At 33.8% G+C, this 20,427-nt stretch overlaps 1 protein-coding gene across 2 annotated transcripts; it reads right to left on the minus strand.

Moving 5' to 3' along the window:
• Nucleotides 1–11,114: 11,114 nt before the first annotated feature.
• LOC130945086 (uncharacterized) lies at nt 11,115–12,870 on the minus strand. Of its 2 annotated transcripts, none has more exons than XM_057873765.1 (3): nt 12,350–12,870; nt 11,748–11,933; nt 11,115–11,628 (listed from the first exon to the last, which is right to left on the minus strand). In XM_057873765.1, the coding sequence occupies exons 1-3, from the start codon at nt 12,845–12,847 to the stop codon at nt 11,353–11,355; spliced, it is 960 nt and encodes a 319-aa protein (XP_057729748.1). In that variant the 5' UTR covers nt 12,848–12,870; the 3' UTR covers nt 11,115–11,352. The 2 variants fall into 2 exon arrangements, with proteins under 2 accessions (XP_057729748.1, XP_057729739.1); XM_057873756.1 differs by having other exon boundaries at nt 11,115–11,637.
• Between the last annotated feature and the right edge of the window lie 7,557 nt (nt 12,871–20,427).

Here is a 20,427-nt window from a genome sequence, read left to right on the forward strand (position 1 = left end):
TGTGTTTTTTATAAAATTATTTTGAAAGTACTGGTTCACCGTATACAGGGTGTTTTAAATAGGGTGATTAGTGAAAATCAAAGTGATTTTGTTAAAGGTCGACTAATTAGTGATAATACTCTAATTGCTCTTGAGTTGATGCATTTTTTAAAAAATAATAGAGGCGGTGATTATGAAGTAGCTTTGAAGATTGATATGAGCAAAGCGTACGATAGGGTAGAGTGGTGCTTTGTTTGGGAAGTAATGAAGAAGTTGGATTCTACAATTAGTGGATTAGGTGGATGGTCAACCTCATGGTTTTTTCAAACCATCCAGGGGGTTGCGACAAGGCAACCCTCTTTCTTCCTACCTTTTTCTTATTTGTGCAAAAGGGCTCTCCTATCTGCTCCACAGAGGAGAACAAAGACTAGAAATCTCAGGATTGAGGATTAACAATAGATGCCCGGTAATCAGCCACCTGTTATTCGTGGACAACGTTTTACAAAGCAAATGAGAATGCATGCCAAAATTTTATTCAAGTGCTACAAAGTTATAATGAGCTAAGTAGATAGCAGATAAATCTTAATAAATCATCTTGTTTTTTCAGCAAAAACACCCCCTCCCCCCGCACGTCAGAGACGATCTAGCGTAGAGAATGGATATTCCTCATGTTGGTGCCCAAGACAAATATTTGGGATTGACTGTGGTTATACAGTGGTCTAAGAAGAGTACCTTCAACTATATCAAAGATAAAGTAGAAAAAAGATTGCAAAACTAAAAGATCATTGCTCTCGGTAAGCGGAAGAGAAGTTCTTGTGAAGGCAGTAGCAACAGCTGTTCCACTTTATACTCTGAGTTGTTTCAGATTACCTGATTCTTTAATAGAGAAAGTTCAAAGGAAGATAATGAACTTTTGGTGGGGGAAAAAGGATTCGGAAAGAAAACAGTGGTGGATTAAATGGGATGTTATTAGTTAAGAGAAGAACCAAGGAGGCTTAGGAATCAAGGATCTAAAAGCATTTAATTTGGCCATGCTAGCCAAACAAAAATGGAGAATAGCCACTAAATCCGATTCACTAGTTAGTAAGCTTTACAAAGGAAGATATTTCAGGTATTCTACTTTCTTGAAAGCTGAGACAGGTCATAATCCATCGTGGGCATGGAGGAGCCTACTTGAAGGGAGGAAGGTTTTAGAGAAAGGTCTGCTATGAAAAATTGGTCGGGAAAACTCAGTGCGAATTCTTGAAGACCCTTGGATCAAAAATTCATTACCTATTGCTACAATGCAAAATCTGATCCCTAATGCTCAACTAGAATGGGTCAATCAACTCATTAACAACAACAGACAATGGGATGAACACACAATAACAACAAACTTTGATCCAGATATCGCAACTAGAATATTACACACAGAAATCGAAAAAGAGGAGGATAGACTAACCTGGGCCAGCGAAGCATCTGGGACATATTCAGTATTCACGGGCTACAAAATTGCGTACCACTTTTTTCACTGATCCATGGAGCAATTGCCGGAAGTGTGCAGAGATAAGAAGATGTAGAAAGCCCTCTAGAGCTTGCGATGCACCCCAAAAATAAAAATCTTCATTTGGAAAGCTTGCGATGATGGACTTGCTGTGAGAGGAAGATTGAATAAAAGGTTCCACAGCATCCCAAATGTCTGCCCTAGGTGTGAGAAAGATGGAGAATCAATTACCCACTGCTTAATCCAGTGCCACCTCGCAAACCAAGTATGGCAGCTTTCACCGATTAGCCACTTGGGCCAAGTATTGGGAACTCAACCGTTCTGGAAGTGGTGGTCGCATGTGGTATATCAGTCGAACCAAACGACACAGGGGATGAAGAATGTGGTGCTAGCGGCAGTTTTGTGTTGGATGAACTGGAGAGCTAGAAACTTAAAGATCTTTGAGAACAATATTGTTTCTCCTCAACGAGTTCTCGAACAAGCCATGAAGTTGTTACACGAGTTCCAAACAAGAATGAGGAGTTAGTATGACTTTTCCTTTCTTTCTTCTCTTTCTTATTTCCTTTCTTTCTTTTCAGTTGTTTTCTTAAACTCTTTCCATAGTCATAAGGATTTTTTGGAAAAGAAAATAAAGTGTACATGTTGAAAAAGTCTTATACGAGTTGAAACAAGCACCAAGAACGTAGTACAACAAGATTGATTCTTATTTCACTAAGAATGGTTTCAAAAGATGTCCATTTGAGCATACTCTTTACATTAAGTTTATTGAATATGAAGATATCTTGATCGTGTGTTTTTTGTTGACGATTTAATCTTTGTTGGCATCAATTTAAAGATAATTGTAGAATTATGGAAGGCTATGATAAAACTCTTTGAAGTGATAGACATGGACTTGATGTCGTATTTTTTTGGCATTGAAGTAATTCAAAAAGATGATGAAGTTTTCATTTCTCCAAAAAAAAAATGTGCAAATGATATTGCGAAGAAATTTCAGATGGAGCATTCAAAACCAGTTCTTACTCCCATAGAAGAAAAATTCAAGTTGTTGAGAAAAAATAAAGAAAAAGTAGTAAATTAAATCTCACTTATTACAAAAGTTTGATTGGAAAGCCTGAGGTACTTGACTACGACTAGACCAGATATTGTGTTTGGAGTTAGATTGCTTACTAGATTTATAGAAGAGTCTTATACCAACCATTTGCAAGCGACAAAAATGATGCTTCGAAATATTAAAGGTACTTTAAATGATGGTATTTTTTTATAAAAATACTAATGAAATAAATCTTGTCAGTTACACTGATAGTGATTGGGCTGGAGATATTGAAACAAGAAAAGGTACTTCAGGATTTGCATTTCATCTTGGTTCTGATGTAATTTCATGGTCTTCAAAAAAATAACCAATTATAGCACGTTCTACAGTAGAAGCGGAATATATAACAGCAGCAGGTTATGTAACGCAAGCAGTTTGGCTAAGAAGAATTTTTGAGAAATTAAACGAGAAATAAAGTACTCCAACAATGATATTTTGTAATAACAAGTTAGCTATTGTATATTGCAAAAATCCAATATTTCATGGGAGATCAAAGGATATTGATATTTGATTTCATAAAATCAGAAATTTGGTGAATGAGAAAGAAATTGTGATCGAATATTATCAAATGAAGAGCAAATTATAAATATTAAATTATTTTATAAGTTAAAAAATACTTGAAATGATTAATCCTACAAATTTAATTTAAAAGAGACGATGTTAATAATTAAATCAACTTCTAACAGATCACTACAAGTGGGAGGAAGGATCATGAAAACATCATATGACAAGTTGAAAAATTTAAAAAGTCAAATACCAATTCAAATTGAAAATTAGTGTCTACAAGCTTTAGTCCAAGCTGTTTTGATTCTTTTCTCATTGTACCGCCGCACTAAATATTTTATTGTGATAGATTGTCTATAAAAGACCATGTAATATGTTAACATTGTGTGTGTTTCATGAAATAAACATGAGCATGATTATGAGAAGTGTTTTTCGTTTTATTATTTCATATGAATGTTAGTGAGTTTGAAAGATATATAAAAAAAATATTATTTATATAAATGAATAATTTTAAAACTAATAAATTGTGGGTATAATACTTACATTCGAGTCTTGTCTTAATGTGTTGCTATTTTGTTTGGAAGTATTTCTTGTGTGGTTTTAAAAGCTGACCTTCATGAAACAGATCACCCCTAGAACTGTGTTCTTTAGAATTTGATGTGAGGTGATGAAGCAGTGGACGTGGTGATATAAGTTGAAAAGGACAAAGTTTTGAGATTGGTCGAAAAACTAATGGATGAAAATGGAAGGAGAAGTGGTGGCCAACTGGCCATGGAGTGATGTTGGAACTTGGAAGACAGTTGCCAAGGAAGAGACGATACGGTGGGAGTGTATCAATGAAATAAGGAAATAAGAGTATGGAGATAGAAGGAGAAGAAAATGGTAATCACGGGCCACCTGCGATTCTTCATATTAGTGGGTGAGTATTTTGAATTAAAAAAGGATGCATTCTCTTTTACTATTTTGGTATCTCCAAACATGGTCCTTTAATTTAAGGTCCAACTGTAACTTTTCCCACTATAGACTGTTTTATTTTTATGGAATGGAATATTATTCAAATAATTTATATGCTCTGCAACAATGATTCCTCTAACAATATGATTTTTAGACTAGGTTTGTTTCTAATAATAGAATAACACAAAACACTAAAACCAAAAAATAAAGATCAGAAATACAAAATTTTATATTTTTTATTCTATTTGGTGATAAATAAAAATAAATTATAAAAATTTAATTTATTTTTATTTTTTTATTCAAAAAATTTGATGTGAAAAATATAATAATAAAAAATATAATCATAAAAAATTAACAAAAATAATTAAAAAAATAAAAAATAAGTTGTGTCATTCTTGTTAGAATAGACACAAAATACATTAATTCAATATCTTTGGATACATTATTTCTGTCCATATCTCTTCTATCAAACACAATTTTATGGTTCCATATTCCTATTTTAGTGTCCTATCTTTATAAACAAACACAGCATTACTGTCCATTTATTAGATTAAGTGAAAGAGTCTAGTATAATAAAAATATTTAATGATCTTTAAAAGATCAGGATGCTTAAAAAATTTAAAATAATTTTAGGATGAAATTATAAATATTATATAATTTTTTTACATAGAATATTTATAAATTTGTCGCATGTTCTTTTTATTTTCTATTTTTACTAGATTTAAGCTTTTTTTGTTTTAGACTTTTTTAAATAAATAATTTATTTATTGATATAATTATCATTGCTAATGAAATAAATAATAAAAAATATTATATGATCAAATTATTTTTATAATCAAATTCAATTAAGTATTTTTATTTTTTTTATATGTCTTTTCTTTCTTTTCTATTAGACCAATTAATTTTATTTAAATAGTAAAATTTATTTTACATCAATTTAAATATATTTTTTCATCCATTCCAATTCAAATTATTGTAATAAATAAATAAATAAATAAATAAATAAATAATTTATTGATATATAATTCTTAAAATATTTTAAATTTTAAAAATATATGTGTATTAATAAAAGAAAAAATGTAAATATTTCAAAAAATATCTAAATAAATAATTAGGACAATTTACCTAATTAAATAAATCTATTGAATCCTTTACCCATATACACAAAACACAAACTTGTTATGTGCATGTGCAATTTGTGTTATTAGGTAAACCGTGGGAGCCAACTACGGTTTTTACTCTCTACATAAACCGTGGCTGGCAGGGACGGATTTGTGGTGAATGAGAATCAACATAAACCGTGGCAAGCTACCACGGTTTATTGAGGAAGGAAAATGTACATAAACTCTTGCGACCAGCAACGGTTTATGAAGGAGTTCGAATGTACATAAATCTTTGTGAGTTGCAACGGTTTATGAGGAGTGAAATTCTATATATTTGTGGTCATTGTGATGAAATAGGGCGTAACCATAGATGGTAAAACGTATATAAATATCAAATAAATAGCAGATAATATTTCACACAAGTCCGAAACATATAACCCTAAACTTCATTCTAAGTACATAAACCAACATAGGACGATAGGACGTGAATATAAGACAAAACTAATCAGAATCCTCAATGGTGTCACTGTCGTCATCGTCAAAATGACCAAGCAGGTGACCTCCGGTCCCACACAAAGGAGGACGCCTCACCCTCCTTGGTCTCTGGGCCACATCTGGTGCTGCTGTCTCTCGGGGAGCGGCACTGAATGCTGAAGCTGGGGTCCCTCCTAACGCGAACCATGGGTCAGAAGGAGATGCTGCAGGCTCGTTGAGGTCAACGACCAACTGAGGCTGAACATCGGGAATAGGTGGCTGCTGATCAGCAAACTCAGAATGAACCTCGGGCATCTGTGGCCTATAATGGGTCGCATCGTCATCCCTGAGCATGTCTGCTATATCCCTAAAGAACTCTGACTGACTAACAAGATCATCAATGTCCATCCCGACAGCCGCGGTAGTAAACTCAGCAAATGCCTGTGGCTCGAAACTCCCAAACAGCTGAGAGCTGCTGCCCACGTCGTAGGTGGGCTGATCCATCCCTGAAGCCCAACCACCCACATCATCACGAACACCGTGCTGAGTAGCCTCATTCTCAACGGAAGGTCCTCCACCTCGAGCCCGTCCACGACCATCCCGGGGAGCCTGTCGTCTGGCTCTACGACGAGGAACACGACACATCTCCATCATCAGCAGCGGGTTGGTCCTCTTCTAAACGGTCGGCCAGCCATCACCACTCTCGATCCGTGGTACGGGTGCTTATACGGCGACGCCGATCGACTCACCTGTTATCTGGTCTGTCGTAAACCTGCACCCTGGAGGGGGCCTGGGACGACCCTCTGTGACGAGCCTCCTCAGTCAATACAATCGGCCTCGAATCCTAAAATGCAACATCTGGGGATAGGAATCTGTGGGCCACACGGCACCACCAGTCCATGTACTCAGCTGATGGACCGGGGTCAAGGACTCGATCGACCGGTATGACTGAATAAAGCCGGTTTTCCCAATGCTCATGCCACTCCTGAAAATATCTGGGGAACCATCGGTCCCCACCCCTGCCATCCTTGGCATGTAGCCAATCTATGTTCAGAGCTGGCTGAGGAAGATGCTGAACACCGCCGAACTGAGGTAGCACCCTATCCACTTGATGCCACTCAATCGCAGCAAAATATATCAGGCTAGTGATGGCCGTCCATAGCCTACGGTGCTCATCAACTAGTATCTCCGGATGAATAACAGCAGCAACCTCGGCAGAGGAATAAGGCTCCCACACAAACTGTATCGGAAAAAAATAGTTATATCAGACCATAAAATTTAATCTAAACCAGTCCAAGTAAGAGTAATAACTAAATGACTCACATCGTGGACACGCAATCGATCCAACGAAAGGCGTGCAGACACGACTCTTTCACCCACTGCATCATTTTTCGGTAGATATGTAGCCCACCTACAATTTTAATTGAAATCATGTACTAACAAAGAAGAACATATGATGTTGAACAAGTTATGAAACGAAAATATAAAACCGTACCTGGATGCAAGCGAAAATCCGAATCCATCAAACCCATTAGGCCTCAAAGTGGGAAACCTTCAAAAAATTCAAGACTATAGAAGCTGAAGTGGCCTTGCCAAGTTAACAACATTTCTATTTGTCCCACGACAGAGACATCTATATAACTAGGCCAGTGCTGCCGAGTCCCAGCTATATCTCCCCAACTCGTCCAACAATGCCAAATAAGGCAACCAACGAAGGTGGACCCGGTTTGCGTTCTTGTCCGCAAACAGCTGAGAGGACAACAACATCAGAATATAAGCATGCGCGTATATACGCACGGTCTCCTCACTAGCATCTGCTGGGAGAATCCGAAACCTCTCATGGAACCATGTGTAGCACACTGTCATCTGCTTTACTTTATTCTGCGGAGGTAACTCCCCAAACAACTTGCGAAACCAGACCCATGCCGGTCTTCCGTGTTCCATCAGACTCTTAAAGTTAGTCAGGCACCCACTAACAGGCTCCCCATCAATCGGCAAACCAAGCTGATATGCCACATCTTGCAAACTGATAGTGCACTCACCAAAGGGCATGTGGAAGGTGTGGGTCTCAGGATGCCACCGTTCAATAAATGCGCTAAGTAGAGGCTCATCAACCCAGAATCAGTGACTGTTCAGCCTAGCCAAATAATACAAGCCCGCGGTCTCCAGATACGGTATGATCTGCTCGTGTAAAGGCATATTTTGTTTTCTCCTCACGCCCTAATAACCCTAGTAGGCTACAAAATATGGGTAACAAAATTTCTCAACATACGAGCAGTACTAATAACATCAAACATAATTTAGAAAAAATTATTAGATACCGACATTGGTTTTCTATTTTCTTTAATGATAGTTAAAACAATCACGAAACAATAGGAATAATAACAATACGAATAGGAATAACTCTACTAACAATAACAATAGTTTTAATACTAACAGCTCACAGTACTAATAAAAATAAAAGTAATAATGATAACTACCATTATCATAAAAGTAACAAAAATAATGATAGTAACAATGACACTACCACTACTATCAACTCATAATAACAATGAAAATAAAATTAATAAAATAATTTTACTACAATAATAATTATAAGATAATAATAGTTATATAAATAATCATAGTATTAATATTATTAATAATAATAATAATAACTAACCTCATCGTCGATAGATCCAGCCACGTGAGCAACGCCATTTAGTCGGTACAAGCGAGTTTCATCCTCTATGCCTCCACCACCCAAACTTCACCAAAACTTACAACTCTCTCTCTCAAACTCTCTCAACCAAGAAGAAGCTGCAAAATATTTGTTTCCTCCCAAATGATCTATCATGAGCATCAACGGATTATGTATTTATACTACTAAACACGTAAACCGTGAGAAGCAAGGGGATTTACCTTTGAATGTCTCCTCTTCATAAATTGTAGTAGACAACCACGGTTTATGCCTGCTAGTTTTCTTTCCTAATCTGTGGGACTCAACCACGGTTTACGGCCATTGTTTTCCACGAGTAATCCGTCCCTGACAGCTACGGTTTATGTAGAGAATAGAAATCGTAGTTGACTCCCACGGTTTACCTAATAACACAAATTGTACATGCACGTAACATGTTTGCGTTTTGTGTACATGGGTAAAGGATTCAATAGATTTATTTAATAAAAGAAAAAATGTAAATATTTCAAAAAATATCTAAACAAATAATTATTTTAATTAATTTATTAAAATTTTTTAAATTAACAAAAATTTGTCGACCTATATTTGTCAAACTATATTAAACAATTACAATTTTTTTTAAATAAACTCTTTCTAAAATTTTAATATTTTAAAAGAGTAAAATATCGTTTTCATCCCCAACGTTTAGCGTAAGTCTCAAAGTTGTCCCTAACATTTCAATTGTTCTATTTAAGTCCCAGCGTTTTAAAACTTACTCAATGTTGTCCTACTGTTAGGGATCCGTTAACAGAATTGATGGCGGGATAAAATTGAGACGATTTTGAAACGTTAGAGACTTAAATATGACGAAAACGTTGGGGACAAAAATAATACTATACATAGAAATAAATTTTAATTTTATCCTTCAATAATATCAATTTTTTACTATACATAGTATTCAATTATTTTTTAATCACATCTAAATAAATTACACTTAATCATATTACTTTCATTATAAATAAATTAATTTTTTTATAATTTTACTCTTAAAGAGTTTTAGTTATCATGAAATATTTGTAGAATGACTAGTATATAAACTTGCAGAAAAAAAATATATATACATACAATAAAATATAAATTATACCTTTTGTCTCTAATGTATCAAAATTCTTTAAAATTATAAAAAAAATAAATTTATTTAAAATGAAAGTAATGTGATTAAGTATAATTTATTTAGATGTAATTAAAAAATAATTGAATACTATTTACAGTAAAAAAATTAATATTATTAAAAGATAAAATTAAATTAAAATTTACTTTTATGTATCGTTTTTGTCCCTAACGTTTTCGTCCTATTTAACTCCCTAACGTTTTAAAATCGTCACAATTTTGTCCCGTCGTCAATTCTGTTAACAGATCCCTAACGACAGGACAACATTGAGTCAATTTTGAAACATTAGGGGCTTAAATAGGACGATTGAAACGTTATGACAATTTTGAAACTTACCCCAAACGTTGGAGATAAAAACGATACTTTATTCTATTTTAAAATAAACATCAAATTTTAATTTGTAATAAAATTAAATAATTTTAAAAATAAAAATAGTATTTTTGTTTTTTAATACTAATACTAAAAATATTATTTTTTCCGTAATATTAAGAAAAATCTTTAATCCTTCCAAAAAAATTAATTATGTACGTGGTCTTTAACTAATATTGCTTAAATTATCAATTCTTTACATAATTCAATAGACCATTTTATAATTAGCACAAACTTAAAGAATTAAAGTCAAACTTTGTAAATTTACAATTTTATATACAATACCAATAAAAAATACTAAATTAAATATGCTCACCTGGTCCATTAAGAACCAATTTTAAGTTTTTCTACCAGAGACGATTCCTTAGTTTAAACAACCGAATTTCTATATCTAAAATTAGACTTCATTAAATTTTGAATTAAATAGGTTGAAACCAATTAACTTAAAAATATATTAGGTTAAGTGAGTTAGTTCACAACAAAATAGAAGGTCCTTTTTCAAAAAATTATCATTCCTTTTTATATAAAAAATATGTTTGTTTAAGATTTTTTCATATAAAAGTGATATTTTTCTGTCTAATTTTTTAGCCAAAAAATTGATTTCTTTTTAACTTTTTTTAAAATAAATGAATTAATCTCTATAATCCGTCAAAATGATCATAAACAGTTTATTTTCGGTCCACAAACAAACAAAATGAACTAGGTAGTATAACACGCACGCGTGTTTAAACAAATTGGGCTGGCCTGTTTAATGGCGCCAAAGGAAATTATTCATAGATTAAATTATTTTATCTATTGAATTTGACTTGACTTTTTGCGGTTTCATTGCATGTGTTAAGAGTAAAAGTTTCTTCTAAATGCATTGGAATATTATTAAGTATATAAAGTTAAATTTATTTCCTGCTAATGGAATGGTATAATCGGGTTGAAGCCTAGATAGGGATTCAGTAACTTATGTTTAAGAGGAGTGTGGCGGTATTTTGTGATTTGTAATTATTAATTATTATTATTATTATTTTTTAATGTTATAAAATTATATTTAATAATATAAGATTATTCAATTTTTTTATTAATTAAGTGTTCATAAAATTTTAATAAAAATACTGATTACTTAGACTTTCTCTATGTTTAATTCGGTTCTAGTATTTACTCATACAACTTGTCAACGTGATTAAACATATACATTGAGTCCTCCGAAAAGAAAAAGAAAAAAGGAAAAGAACATATCGTATCCGCAAGAGACAAGAAAAGTTGGAAAAATAAATAAAGGAGATTGAGATAGAGAGAAAACAAATCAAATTAAGATATAAAAATTCACTTAACTTCTGCCTGTAATATAGCACAAGACAAGATACAATATATTATTGAAATTAAGCCACCGACGAGCTCCAAAATTACCATTTAGCCCATCTCATGCAGGTTTCGTGAGAATGAGGCAAAATACGTTCATGCTTGCTTTAATTCTTTCATGTACCTTTTCTCCAACGCTCATAATCAAATTACTAATAACTCACATTATCCTTAATTAATTACTTTTTTATTGTTTTAGTTGATTAATTAATTAATTCACTACTGGTAAGTGCACTTGTTCTTGAGGGAGATGGGCACGCCCATCTTCTTGGGATCCATGACCACGGTGCACTCTATCTTCTTGTAGAACTTGGGCTTCACCAACTTGCCCAAAACATAAGCCTTTGACCTCACCATCAAGGTCAGCTTCAACGGCACCGGTTGGACAGGTGCGCCGTTGATGCTGCTCAGGTCAGCTCCCCCTCCGTACAGTGGGATATGACTCCCCTTCACCACTATTTTCACTGATCTCTGGCTTTTCCTCGATTGGTAAAACTTTGGCATCTACAACAAATTAGTTTTGATTAAAAATTTATATATCTATCTCTATATCTAGTAGTATTAATTGATGTAGGAAACAATGTTTAGATGAACTTAATTAATTAGATACTCACATTTCCAGTGGCTAGAGTGAGCTGGGAATAACTGAGATCTAAGGGTGTTGGAGTCACATGGACTCCAAAGAATGTTGCGGTGTTGCGAAAGGTCAATTTCACCGAAGAATTCATGGTAACTAAGCTAGTTGCAACTCCTGACATATCCGCACCCGCTTGAATCACAAATTCATCAAATGTTATACTCTGCCATAAAAAAATTATTCAAAGTCACACTTAAAATTAATTAGATTAATACATCAATAAATTGCCCTTCACATTAAATGTACACTAAAAATAAGCCAATTCTATAAAATACGTTTAAATACAAAATATATTTATACACAAATATGACTGGTTTGGTGACAGAGTTTTTGAAATAAGTAATTACAAAAGCTCATTATTAATAAACGTCCAGATAGTTTGAGATTCCTTCATAAATTTATAGCAGTTAACGGTTGAGAAAGCCGTCATTTTCTTTCTTGAGAATTAAATTTAATAACTAGAGAAAAATACTAAATATTGGAAAAACACAATCACATAACTTCACTTTAGATACATCAATCTTTTAAACAACTGAAAATATGAAAGAGTTAATGTGAGAAAGATGAATGAATACCTACCTTGACAGTAATGGCGGGTTTCTGGGGGCGGCTGGCGCCCCAGAGAATGAGAGAGAACACGGAGAACAGCAAGGCGAAGCCGACGACGAAGGCTGGGAAGTAGCATCGACGAGGGAGGCCATGGTGATCTGCATCGTGCAGATCAAGAAGGCCTTCTTCTTCAATGGCGTTGAAGTTGTTGTTGTTGTGGTCCTTCCAGGGCCTCCAGGGGCCCTTGTTCCGGTTAGTGGCGTTGCTCTTGCGGGAGCCCGAGAAGCGCGTGGAGGCCGACTCGCGGGAGTGCGGGCCCAAAGAGGAGTTGGAGTGAGAGTGGGGAGGAGAGCCCAGCGGGCTCTGCAGCGGGCTTGACTGAAACGAGTTCGTTGTTTTTTCACCGTCATGTGAGGAGTCCCTGGACGGGCTCTGGACGTAATAGACAGCACGTCGAGGGGACCTCGCAGGTGAGGACTGGCTGAGGCTGCTGACCTCGGAGTCGGTCTTTGCGAGCATTGATGACATTGTTGGTGTTGGTAGTTCCAAGATGGGTGATTTGGTAGTGTATTGATCTGAATCTGAAAAAAATGAGGAGTGTCAGAGTGAGAGTGAGGAGGGAAGAGTGAGGACGAAGGCTCGTGTGGTGTGTGAATTGTCATGTTATGTTATGTTTGCTTAGAGGGGTGAATGCAGAATCTGCATAGCGTACTTGTTGGGCCAGCGGTGATTCTTTCTATTTAAATTAAAAAAAAAAAAACAAATTTAACGAAAATGGAGTTTAATTTTGTTGGACAGTCAACAACGTTTTATATGCTTTAATTACATTCATTTTTTTACGCAATCAATTAAAATTTAATTATTTTTATTAACAGTATTAATGCACTATAGAGTCAGACAATAAATATTATTATTTTAAATTCATATTTAATCAATAATTTATATTTAAATTTGTAAAAATTTTATACATAAAATAAGTAATTTATATTTATTAAAATTATATATATAAATTAATATAATTTATTTATTGAAGATAATTTGATCTTTATAATGACTAAAATTAATAAAAAAATACTGACCTTAAAATCTTTTTTATTTTAGTGTCACTAAAGATGGTCTTATTCAAAAATTTAAACTTAAAACGAGATTAACTCTCTTTATAAAATTGTTAATGTAACATATATTTAGTTCTGTGTTAGTTTTACTTGCATCTACTTTGTTTACTGATTACGAAGCTTTCGCTCGTGGCGCGTAATTAATACAGAAGAAGATCAGATGGAGTTTGTCTCCGACACCATGGATTTCCAGTTGTTTGCATGTACTGTATCTAATAAAATAATAAAAATATTATTTGTATTGATTTTTTTTTTGTGACTATTTGTATTGATTTTAAGTATAATTTAATTAAAGTGTATATTTTTTTGAAAATAATACGAGTTTATTACTTTTTTTTTATATTTGAGATTAAAATATAAAAGTATTATACCGATGGGGAGTGGTACAAATAACGCCATACATAAAATAATGACTCGTGTATGGGCTATGGGCTAATTTTTTTTGATATGAGACCAAGTTTGGTGTAATGCTGGGTTATGGAACTTAGGGGAGTTTTACATCGTTGTGACGGCGTTCAGGTGAAGGGAAGAAATCGGACGGTCCGATTTATTGCAGTTGAAAGGAGACACAAATCGGACCGTCCGATTTGTGGTTTATGGAAGGCAGTGCATGGAAATCGGACCCACCGATTTCATGCTTTACATTCAAATTTTTTTGGGTCCAAAGAAATCGGTCCCAGCGATTTCTTTGCTGGATGAGAAAAAATTTTACAAGTCATGAAATCGGACCCAGCGATTTCCAAACCATCACACTTACGTAAAGCACCATGTTCTCTCATACTCATGTGATACTCCATCTTCTTTCCAATATAAAAAATAAAAAAGTGTGGGCTATGGGCTTGACCAAATTCAATTTACATGCATTTTGTCGTTTTGTATAGGCTCTTCTTTCCTTTCTCCTTTTATAGTTATTATTTATTTTTCGGTGTTTTACACTTTTACTACTATCTAAACTTTGGCATAGGCCTTTTTCTGGTCGATTTATTAAGTGATTATTATGGGTTATTACATGTTCTGTCCGAAAAGGTAATAATGTAATATCGTTGTAAGTTGTTGTAATTTTGTTTTGAATTGAATGTTTTGGCTCTTTCCTTTTATTTCTTTTAGGCAATCCAATTAGGGATGTCAATGGGGCGGGGCGGGGGCGGGGGATGCTTCCCTACTTCCCGTCTCCGCCCCAGAATTAATTTCCGTCCCCGCCCCATTCCCTGTCATGGGGGATAATTGTCCCCATTCCCGTTTTCCGCATTCCCCGCGTTCCCCGCGGGGCCCCATTCCCCATCTTCCTATGTTTAACATTCATATAAAAATTATAGTAAAAAATATCAAAAAACAAAAGAAATAAACTAAAAAATATTATTACAAACACAAACATATCTTATCTAAGATTATAAGTCCAGAAATACAACATAGCAAATCATAGTCCATAAAATAAAATCTTAAAATGCAACTTCAATTATAAAGAAAGCAATAAAATAAAGTCTTTAACATCAAATATTCTTTCATTGTCGGCATAAAACTTCTAACAAACATCTCCATGTTCTCTGTTAAAACAATAGAGACAAATATGTTAACATATAGTGACGAGAATGGAAGCAAACACGCAGAGAGTTTTGAAGCTGCTAGGGTGACGGCGCAAGAGTGGCCGGTGGCTAGCTGTGAGGGTTTTGAAGTTTGAACAAAGTGGAGAGTGAGTGAGTGACTGGAGTCTGGAGAGTTGGGGTTTGGATGGGAATAGAGAGTTAGAGAGGGCGTAGCAACAAAGGTGAGAAGGGAATATAGGGTTAAGGTTTTTTAATGGGTGAAATTACTATAATACCCCCTATGTTAGAAATAAAGTAAGAGTATTTAAGTAAGTTTAACAATTCGGGGAATTATCGGGGATGGGGCGGGGATCCCCGCTCGGGTCCCCGCGCCTGTCTCGGGGGAATTTTGCTCCCCACCCCCATCCCCACGGAAAAAATTTCCCACCATCGGGACCCCATTCGGGACGGTTCCCGCGGGAATCCCCGCCTGCTGGGAATTTTTGACACCCCTAAATCCAATGCCTATTTTAGTAATGAAAAACTCAATTTAATTCTGAACATTTTAAAATAGCCAAATAAAATTTCCACCATTAATTAGTTTTTAGGTAAATTTCTATCTCACAAACCCGTACTATATATAGTGATAGTTAAATACCATGATAGTATTGCTTAGTTGATCTAAATATTTTTTTAAATAAAATATTATTTTTAGTCATTAAATAATACTTTGCTTAAGTTTTAATGTTTTCTAATTTTTAAAATAGCTTATTTTTGTTTTAAACGTTTTATTTTATTCTATTTGTGTCTTCTGATTAAAATTAAAATTAATTTTTAAGAATACAATTTTATTATTATTTTTTCTCTTGTTCTTCTATTTTTAATATATTCTCAAATCACTTTATACCATTATAATCGTTATAATTATTATTTTTTGTTATTATTTAAAAGAAAATCATAATAAAAATTATTTTTAAAAATTTTCATTTTAATTAAAAATTAAAATAAAATAAAATAAGATATTTAAGATAAAAAATATAACATTTTAAATATTAGAGACAAAACTATTAAATTAGTCTTTATTCTAAATATTAGACTTACTTGGTGATGTCTCTCATGGCTAAGCCAAGATGACTACAGCTGGCCATAGTTTGACCAGCAAATAAAGAATTAACACATAGCATAATAGAATGTATAAGAAATAATCAACTTAAATAGTAGACTATGATTATCAAAGTATATGTAGTGGTAAATCTTTTCCTTAAACCGTAGAGTTAAAATTGCAAAAATAAATAAAATAGACTAATTTTGGCTTGGGCCTTTATGAGAATAGGCTACAACCCAACAATATTAGTGGGTAATGAATTTATAGGACAAATTTAGGATTTGATTGAAGGGAAAAAAATTAAGGTTAATTTTAAAATACAGCATCATTACAAGAAAAATGTTGAGTACTATCGAATTTATTATCGAAAATTAGTGGCGAGTTTATCAGCGAATTAACTATCGTATTTGGTAATAAATTCTTCACCCTAAAAAATTATTATCGGATATGGTATTCTGACAATAAATATACTGATAATATTTGAAGAAAAAACTAAAAAATTTGGCGCGATCGTTACCATTGGATTTATAGGCGGCTAAATTCGGCAGTAATACTGATGAGTGAAACATTGTGTTTTTGTCACACACAAAATTTTACTGACGAATTTATTCGCCGGTAAATCCAGCAGTAATTGTGTCCTATATTAAATACGTGAACAGTCTTCTTCCTTGTTTCAAAGTTCTCTCTCTCTCTCTCTCTCTCCCCCCCTCTCTCTCTCTCTCTCACCACCGCCTCCTCCTCCTTTTTCTACCTCATCGCCTCGCTGCTCCCTTCTCTGCCACCGGCCGCGCTCATCACCACCATCATTGCCGTCACTATCATCCTCACCTCCATCGCGAGCCACCAGTATTTTTTCGTGACCTCCTCCTCCGCTCTCTCTGACGAGTCGCACTCTGGTGACCTCACTTCACCGCCACCAGCTGCGGTGTCACTGCTGCAATCTCTATCTCTCTCCTAATATCTTGCTTTGTGTTTCGTTTCAAGTTTTGTCAAATTTTTTATTAATCTTCTTGTTTTAAATTTATTAGGGTTTAATTAGATTTTAATTCCTCATTAGTAATTTGATTTAGTTAAACTACCTGTTACTGTTAAGTTGATTTAGAGTAAAATTATAATTTTTTTATTAGAATTTCTCTTATTACATAGGTAATTAAACATGCTATTGTGATTCTTAGGTTTGTAATTTAAATTTGTTTGAATTCATTGACTGAGGGTTTAATTAGATTTTAATTTTTTGTTAGTAATTTAATTTAGTTAAACTACTTTTTGCTGTTAGGTTGATTTAGAGTAAAATTAGAATTTTCTTACGAGAAATTTCTGTGTTGGTATTATTATAATTTATTGTTGATTTATGTTTCTGAATTTCTGTTAATTTGTATGTTATTTATAGATATGACGGCAGGTAGAGGTATTGCGGACCAGGCCGCTGGTCGTGATCGTAGTCGTGGTCATGGTTATAGTAGAGGGAGGGTTTCTTCTGGTACCTCCGAAAATTCTGGATCCTCTCCTTCTACTTCGACTATGCCGGTGACATCACAGGTTGCAATTTTAGCAGACCAGTCGTTCATCATGGTCCCTAACCCCAACTACGTGCTTCCATCTATGGCGACCACGACCCTCCAACCGCTCAGCAGCTCGCTGCCATGGCAACGCCGCCTTTTGCCTCTCAGTAGCCCGCTACCATGGCGATGCTGCCTCCAGCGACGGAAGCCTCGACCCCGAAGTCCTCTCATGGAAGTGAGGCAGTTGATGCCCTTCTATCACCTTCCATCGTATAGCTGACCATTTGGCCTGATTGCGGCACGGGGTAAGTATCACTTTGAGTCTTATATATTTTCTGATTTTTAAATTGCTTGAAGTGTCTAATTATTGATTTTCAGTTTAGTGGATTTAGCTTTGAATGGCTAAAAGTGTCTGATTATTGATTTTCATATTAGTGAATTTAGGTTTGAATGGTTGAAAGTGTCAGATTATTATTTCCTGATTATCAAATTGATTTTCAGCTTAGTGGATTTAGGTTTGAATGGCTGAAAGTGTCTGATTATTGTTTTCTGATTATCGAATTGCTAAAGTGTTTGATTATTGATTTCTAGTTTAGTGGATTTAGGTTTGAATGGCTGAAAGTGTCTGATTATTATTTTTTGATTTTTGAATTTCTAAAAGTGTCTGATTATTGATTTCCAGTTTAGTGGATTTAGGTTTGAATGGCTAAAAGTATCTGATTATTGTTTCCTGATTATCGAATTGCTGAAAGTATTTGATTATTAATTTCCAGTTTAGTGAATCTGAAAGTATCTGATTATTGATTTTCAGTTTAGTGGATTTAGGTTTGCATGGCTAAAAGTATCTGATTATTGTTTCCTGATTATCGAATTGCTGAAAGTATTTGATTATTGATTTCCAGTTTAGTGAATCTGAAAGTATCTGATTATTGATTTTCAGTTTAGTGGATTTAGGTTTGAATGGTTAAAAGTGTCTGATTTAGGTTTGAGGCGCATTCCAATTACAGATGAAACTCTACCAAAATTTATATAAAAATCTCTATATGTCATGATTATTTGCTTCTGATGAAGTTTTAATTTATATTGCCATATTATTTTGTTTGTGGATTGTTGATAGGTTTGTGCTAAACAACAACACATGTACTCAGGAGATGACCAACGTCATCAAGCTGATGTATGACCATCCCTGTTCCAACTACAAGAAGATCTCCTCTGAGACCAAAGAGCGATGGTTTCAGAAATGGGTGGTAATTAGTTTTTTTAGCTTCAAACCTTTTTAGGTAGTTTACATATTCTATTTTAATTGACTAATTTAATTTTTCTTTATGCAGTTGTGCTTTATATGGGATGTTGAGTACGATCTTACCATCAGAAAGATATACGACCATCGAATGGATTAGCGGTTGCAGCAGATGATGGAGGATGTTCGTGAGGAGCAGGACCACCTGACGACCTGGCTCCGACCGAAAATAAAGAAGGCTCTGTTAGTTTATTGGGAGATTGATGCGAGGTTCAGGTATCGGCATCTCACCAACAGAACTAATAGGGCATCGGGCAGGTTGTCCAAGTATACCAGCAGCTCAGAGACCTTCATGAAGACTAAGACCAGGCTAGTATGTAGTGTCTTTAATTTTCTTAATAACTTATTAGTTATATTCTTTTACATATTATTACTAGGCATCCTAAATATATTGTTTTAATGCAACATGGGTAGTCGAAGTAGTTGCATCACGAGATAAATACACCCACACGCTGAGGGAGAACAAAGAGAAATTTGCTAATCAGCGGTCTCAAGACCATTATGTGAATAAACATACATCTGATTATCTTCTAGTATAAAATTAGTAGAGATTAACTGTATAAAATTAATAACTGTTTGTGTTATTAATTTAAACAAAGACTTTTATATAAAATTAAACATTTGATAGTTATGTTATTTATAGAACGATTATGTTATTTGTATTGAATTTTTAATTTGTATACTCGTTAAGTTATATAATAATATTACTTATTTGTAAAAACATGCTATATCTGTAGGTAGAGTTATAATTGAGTTGTAATCAACTAGCAAAGAAAGTAGGATTGAATTTTAATAATAAATTTACAATAGTTTATTCTATAATCACATTAGTGTAAAATTGTGATCATATAACTTTTTTTATAGTCATATTTTTAAATTACTATAACCATAAAATAAACTATAGTCACGCTTTAAAGTTGAGATCATAGATTAAACAATTATCACATTTTTATATAGGATACCACTAGGGAGACAATGGATTATCTATACAATGTGTACAATTGGCTATTGAGTTACAAAATGAACATTCCCATACTATCTAGAACAACCATCCGAGTACTAGGAATAATAAACATCTTCCAAAAAACTTAAACTAATTTTGGAGCCCACCAAGATTTGAACTCTTGACCTTTTGAATCTAACATTCTAGTACCATGTTATGATACCACTCATCCCAAAAGCTTGAATTGATGAGAAAAGGTAACACTAATAGTTATATATCTAATACTTCATAAACTTCTATTGTACACATTGTATAAATATTCCATTGGCTCTTCATACTTTTCCTTTTGTATAAAGATGGAATATTTTACATATAATATGAGATTTGCATTTTTCTCTAAGATTACCAAATAAACACCTTGTCCAATTAGAAATTAAAATAACAAATTTATTCACAAATAATTGAAATTAGATTTATATTCACAACTTTTTTTTATTGTAAAGTATTGGTTTTGTTTACGAGTACAATTGTCAGTACTATTAGTTTTGTTTCAGTCAATTTAAGAGAAAGGAATGCTTTCTAAATATGATCTTCGAGAAAACTCCATTAATGTATATATA

The sequence above is a fragment of the Arachis stenosperma genome, chromosome 1 (assembly GCF_014773155.1).
Source record: "Arachis stenosperma cultivar V10309 chromosome 1, arast.V10309.gnm1.PFL2, whole genome shotgun sequence".
Taxonomy (NCBI): domain Eukaryota; kingdom Viridiplantae; phylum Streptophyta; class Magnoliopsida; order Fabales; family Fabaceae; genus Arachis; species Arachis stenosperma.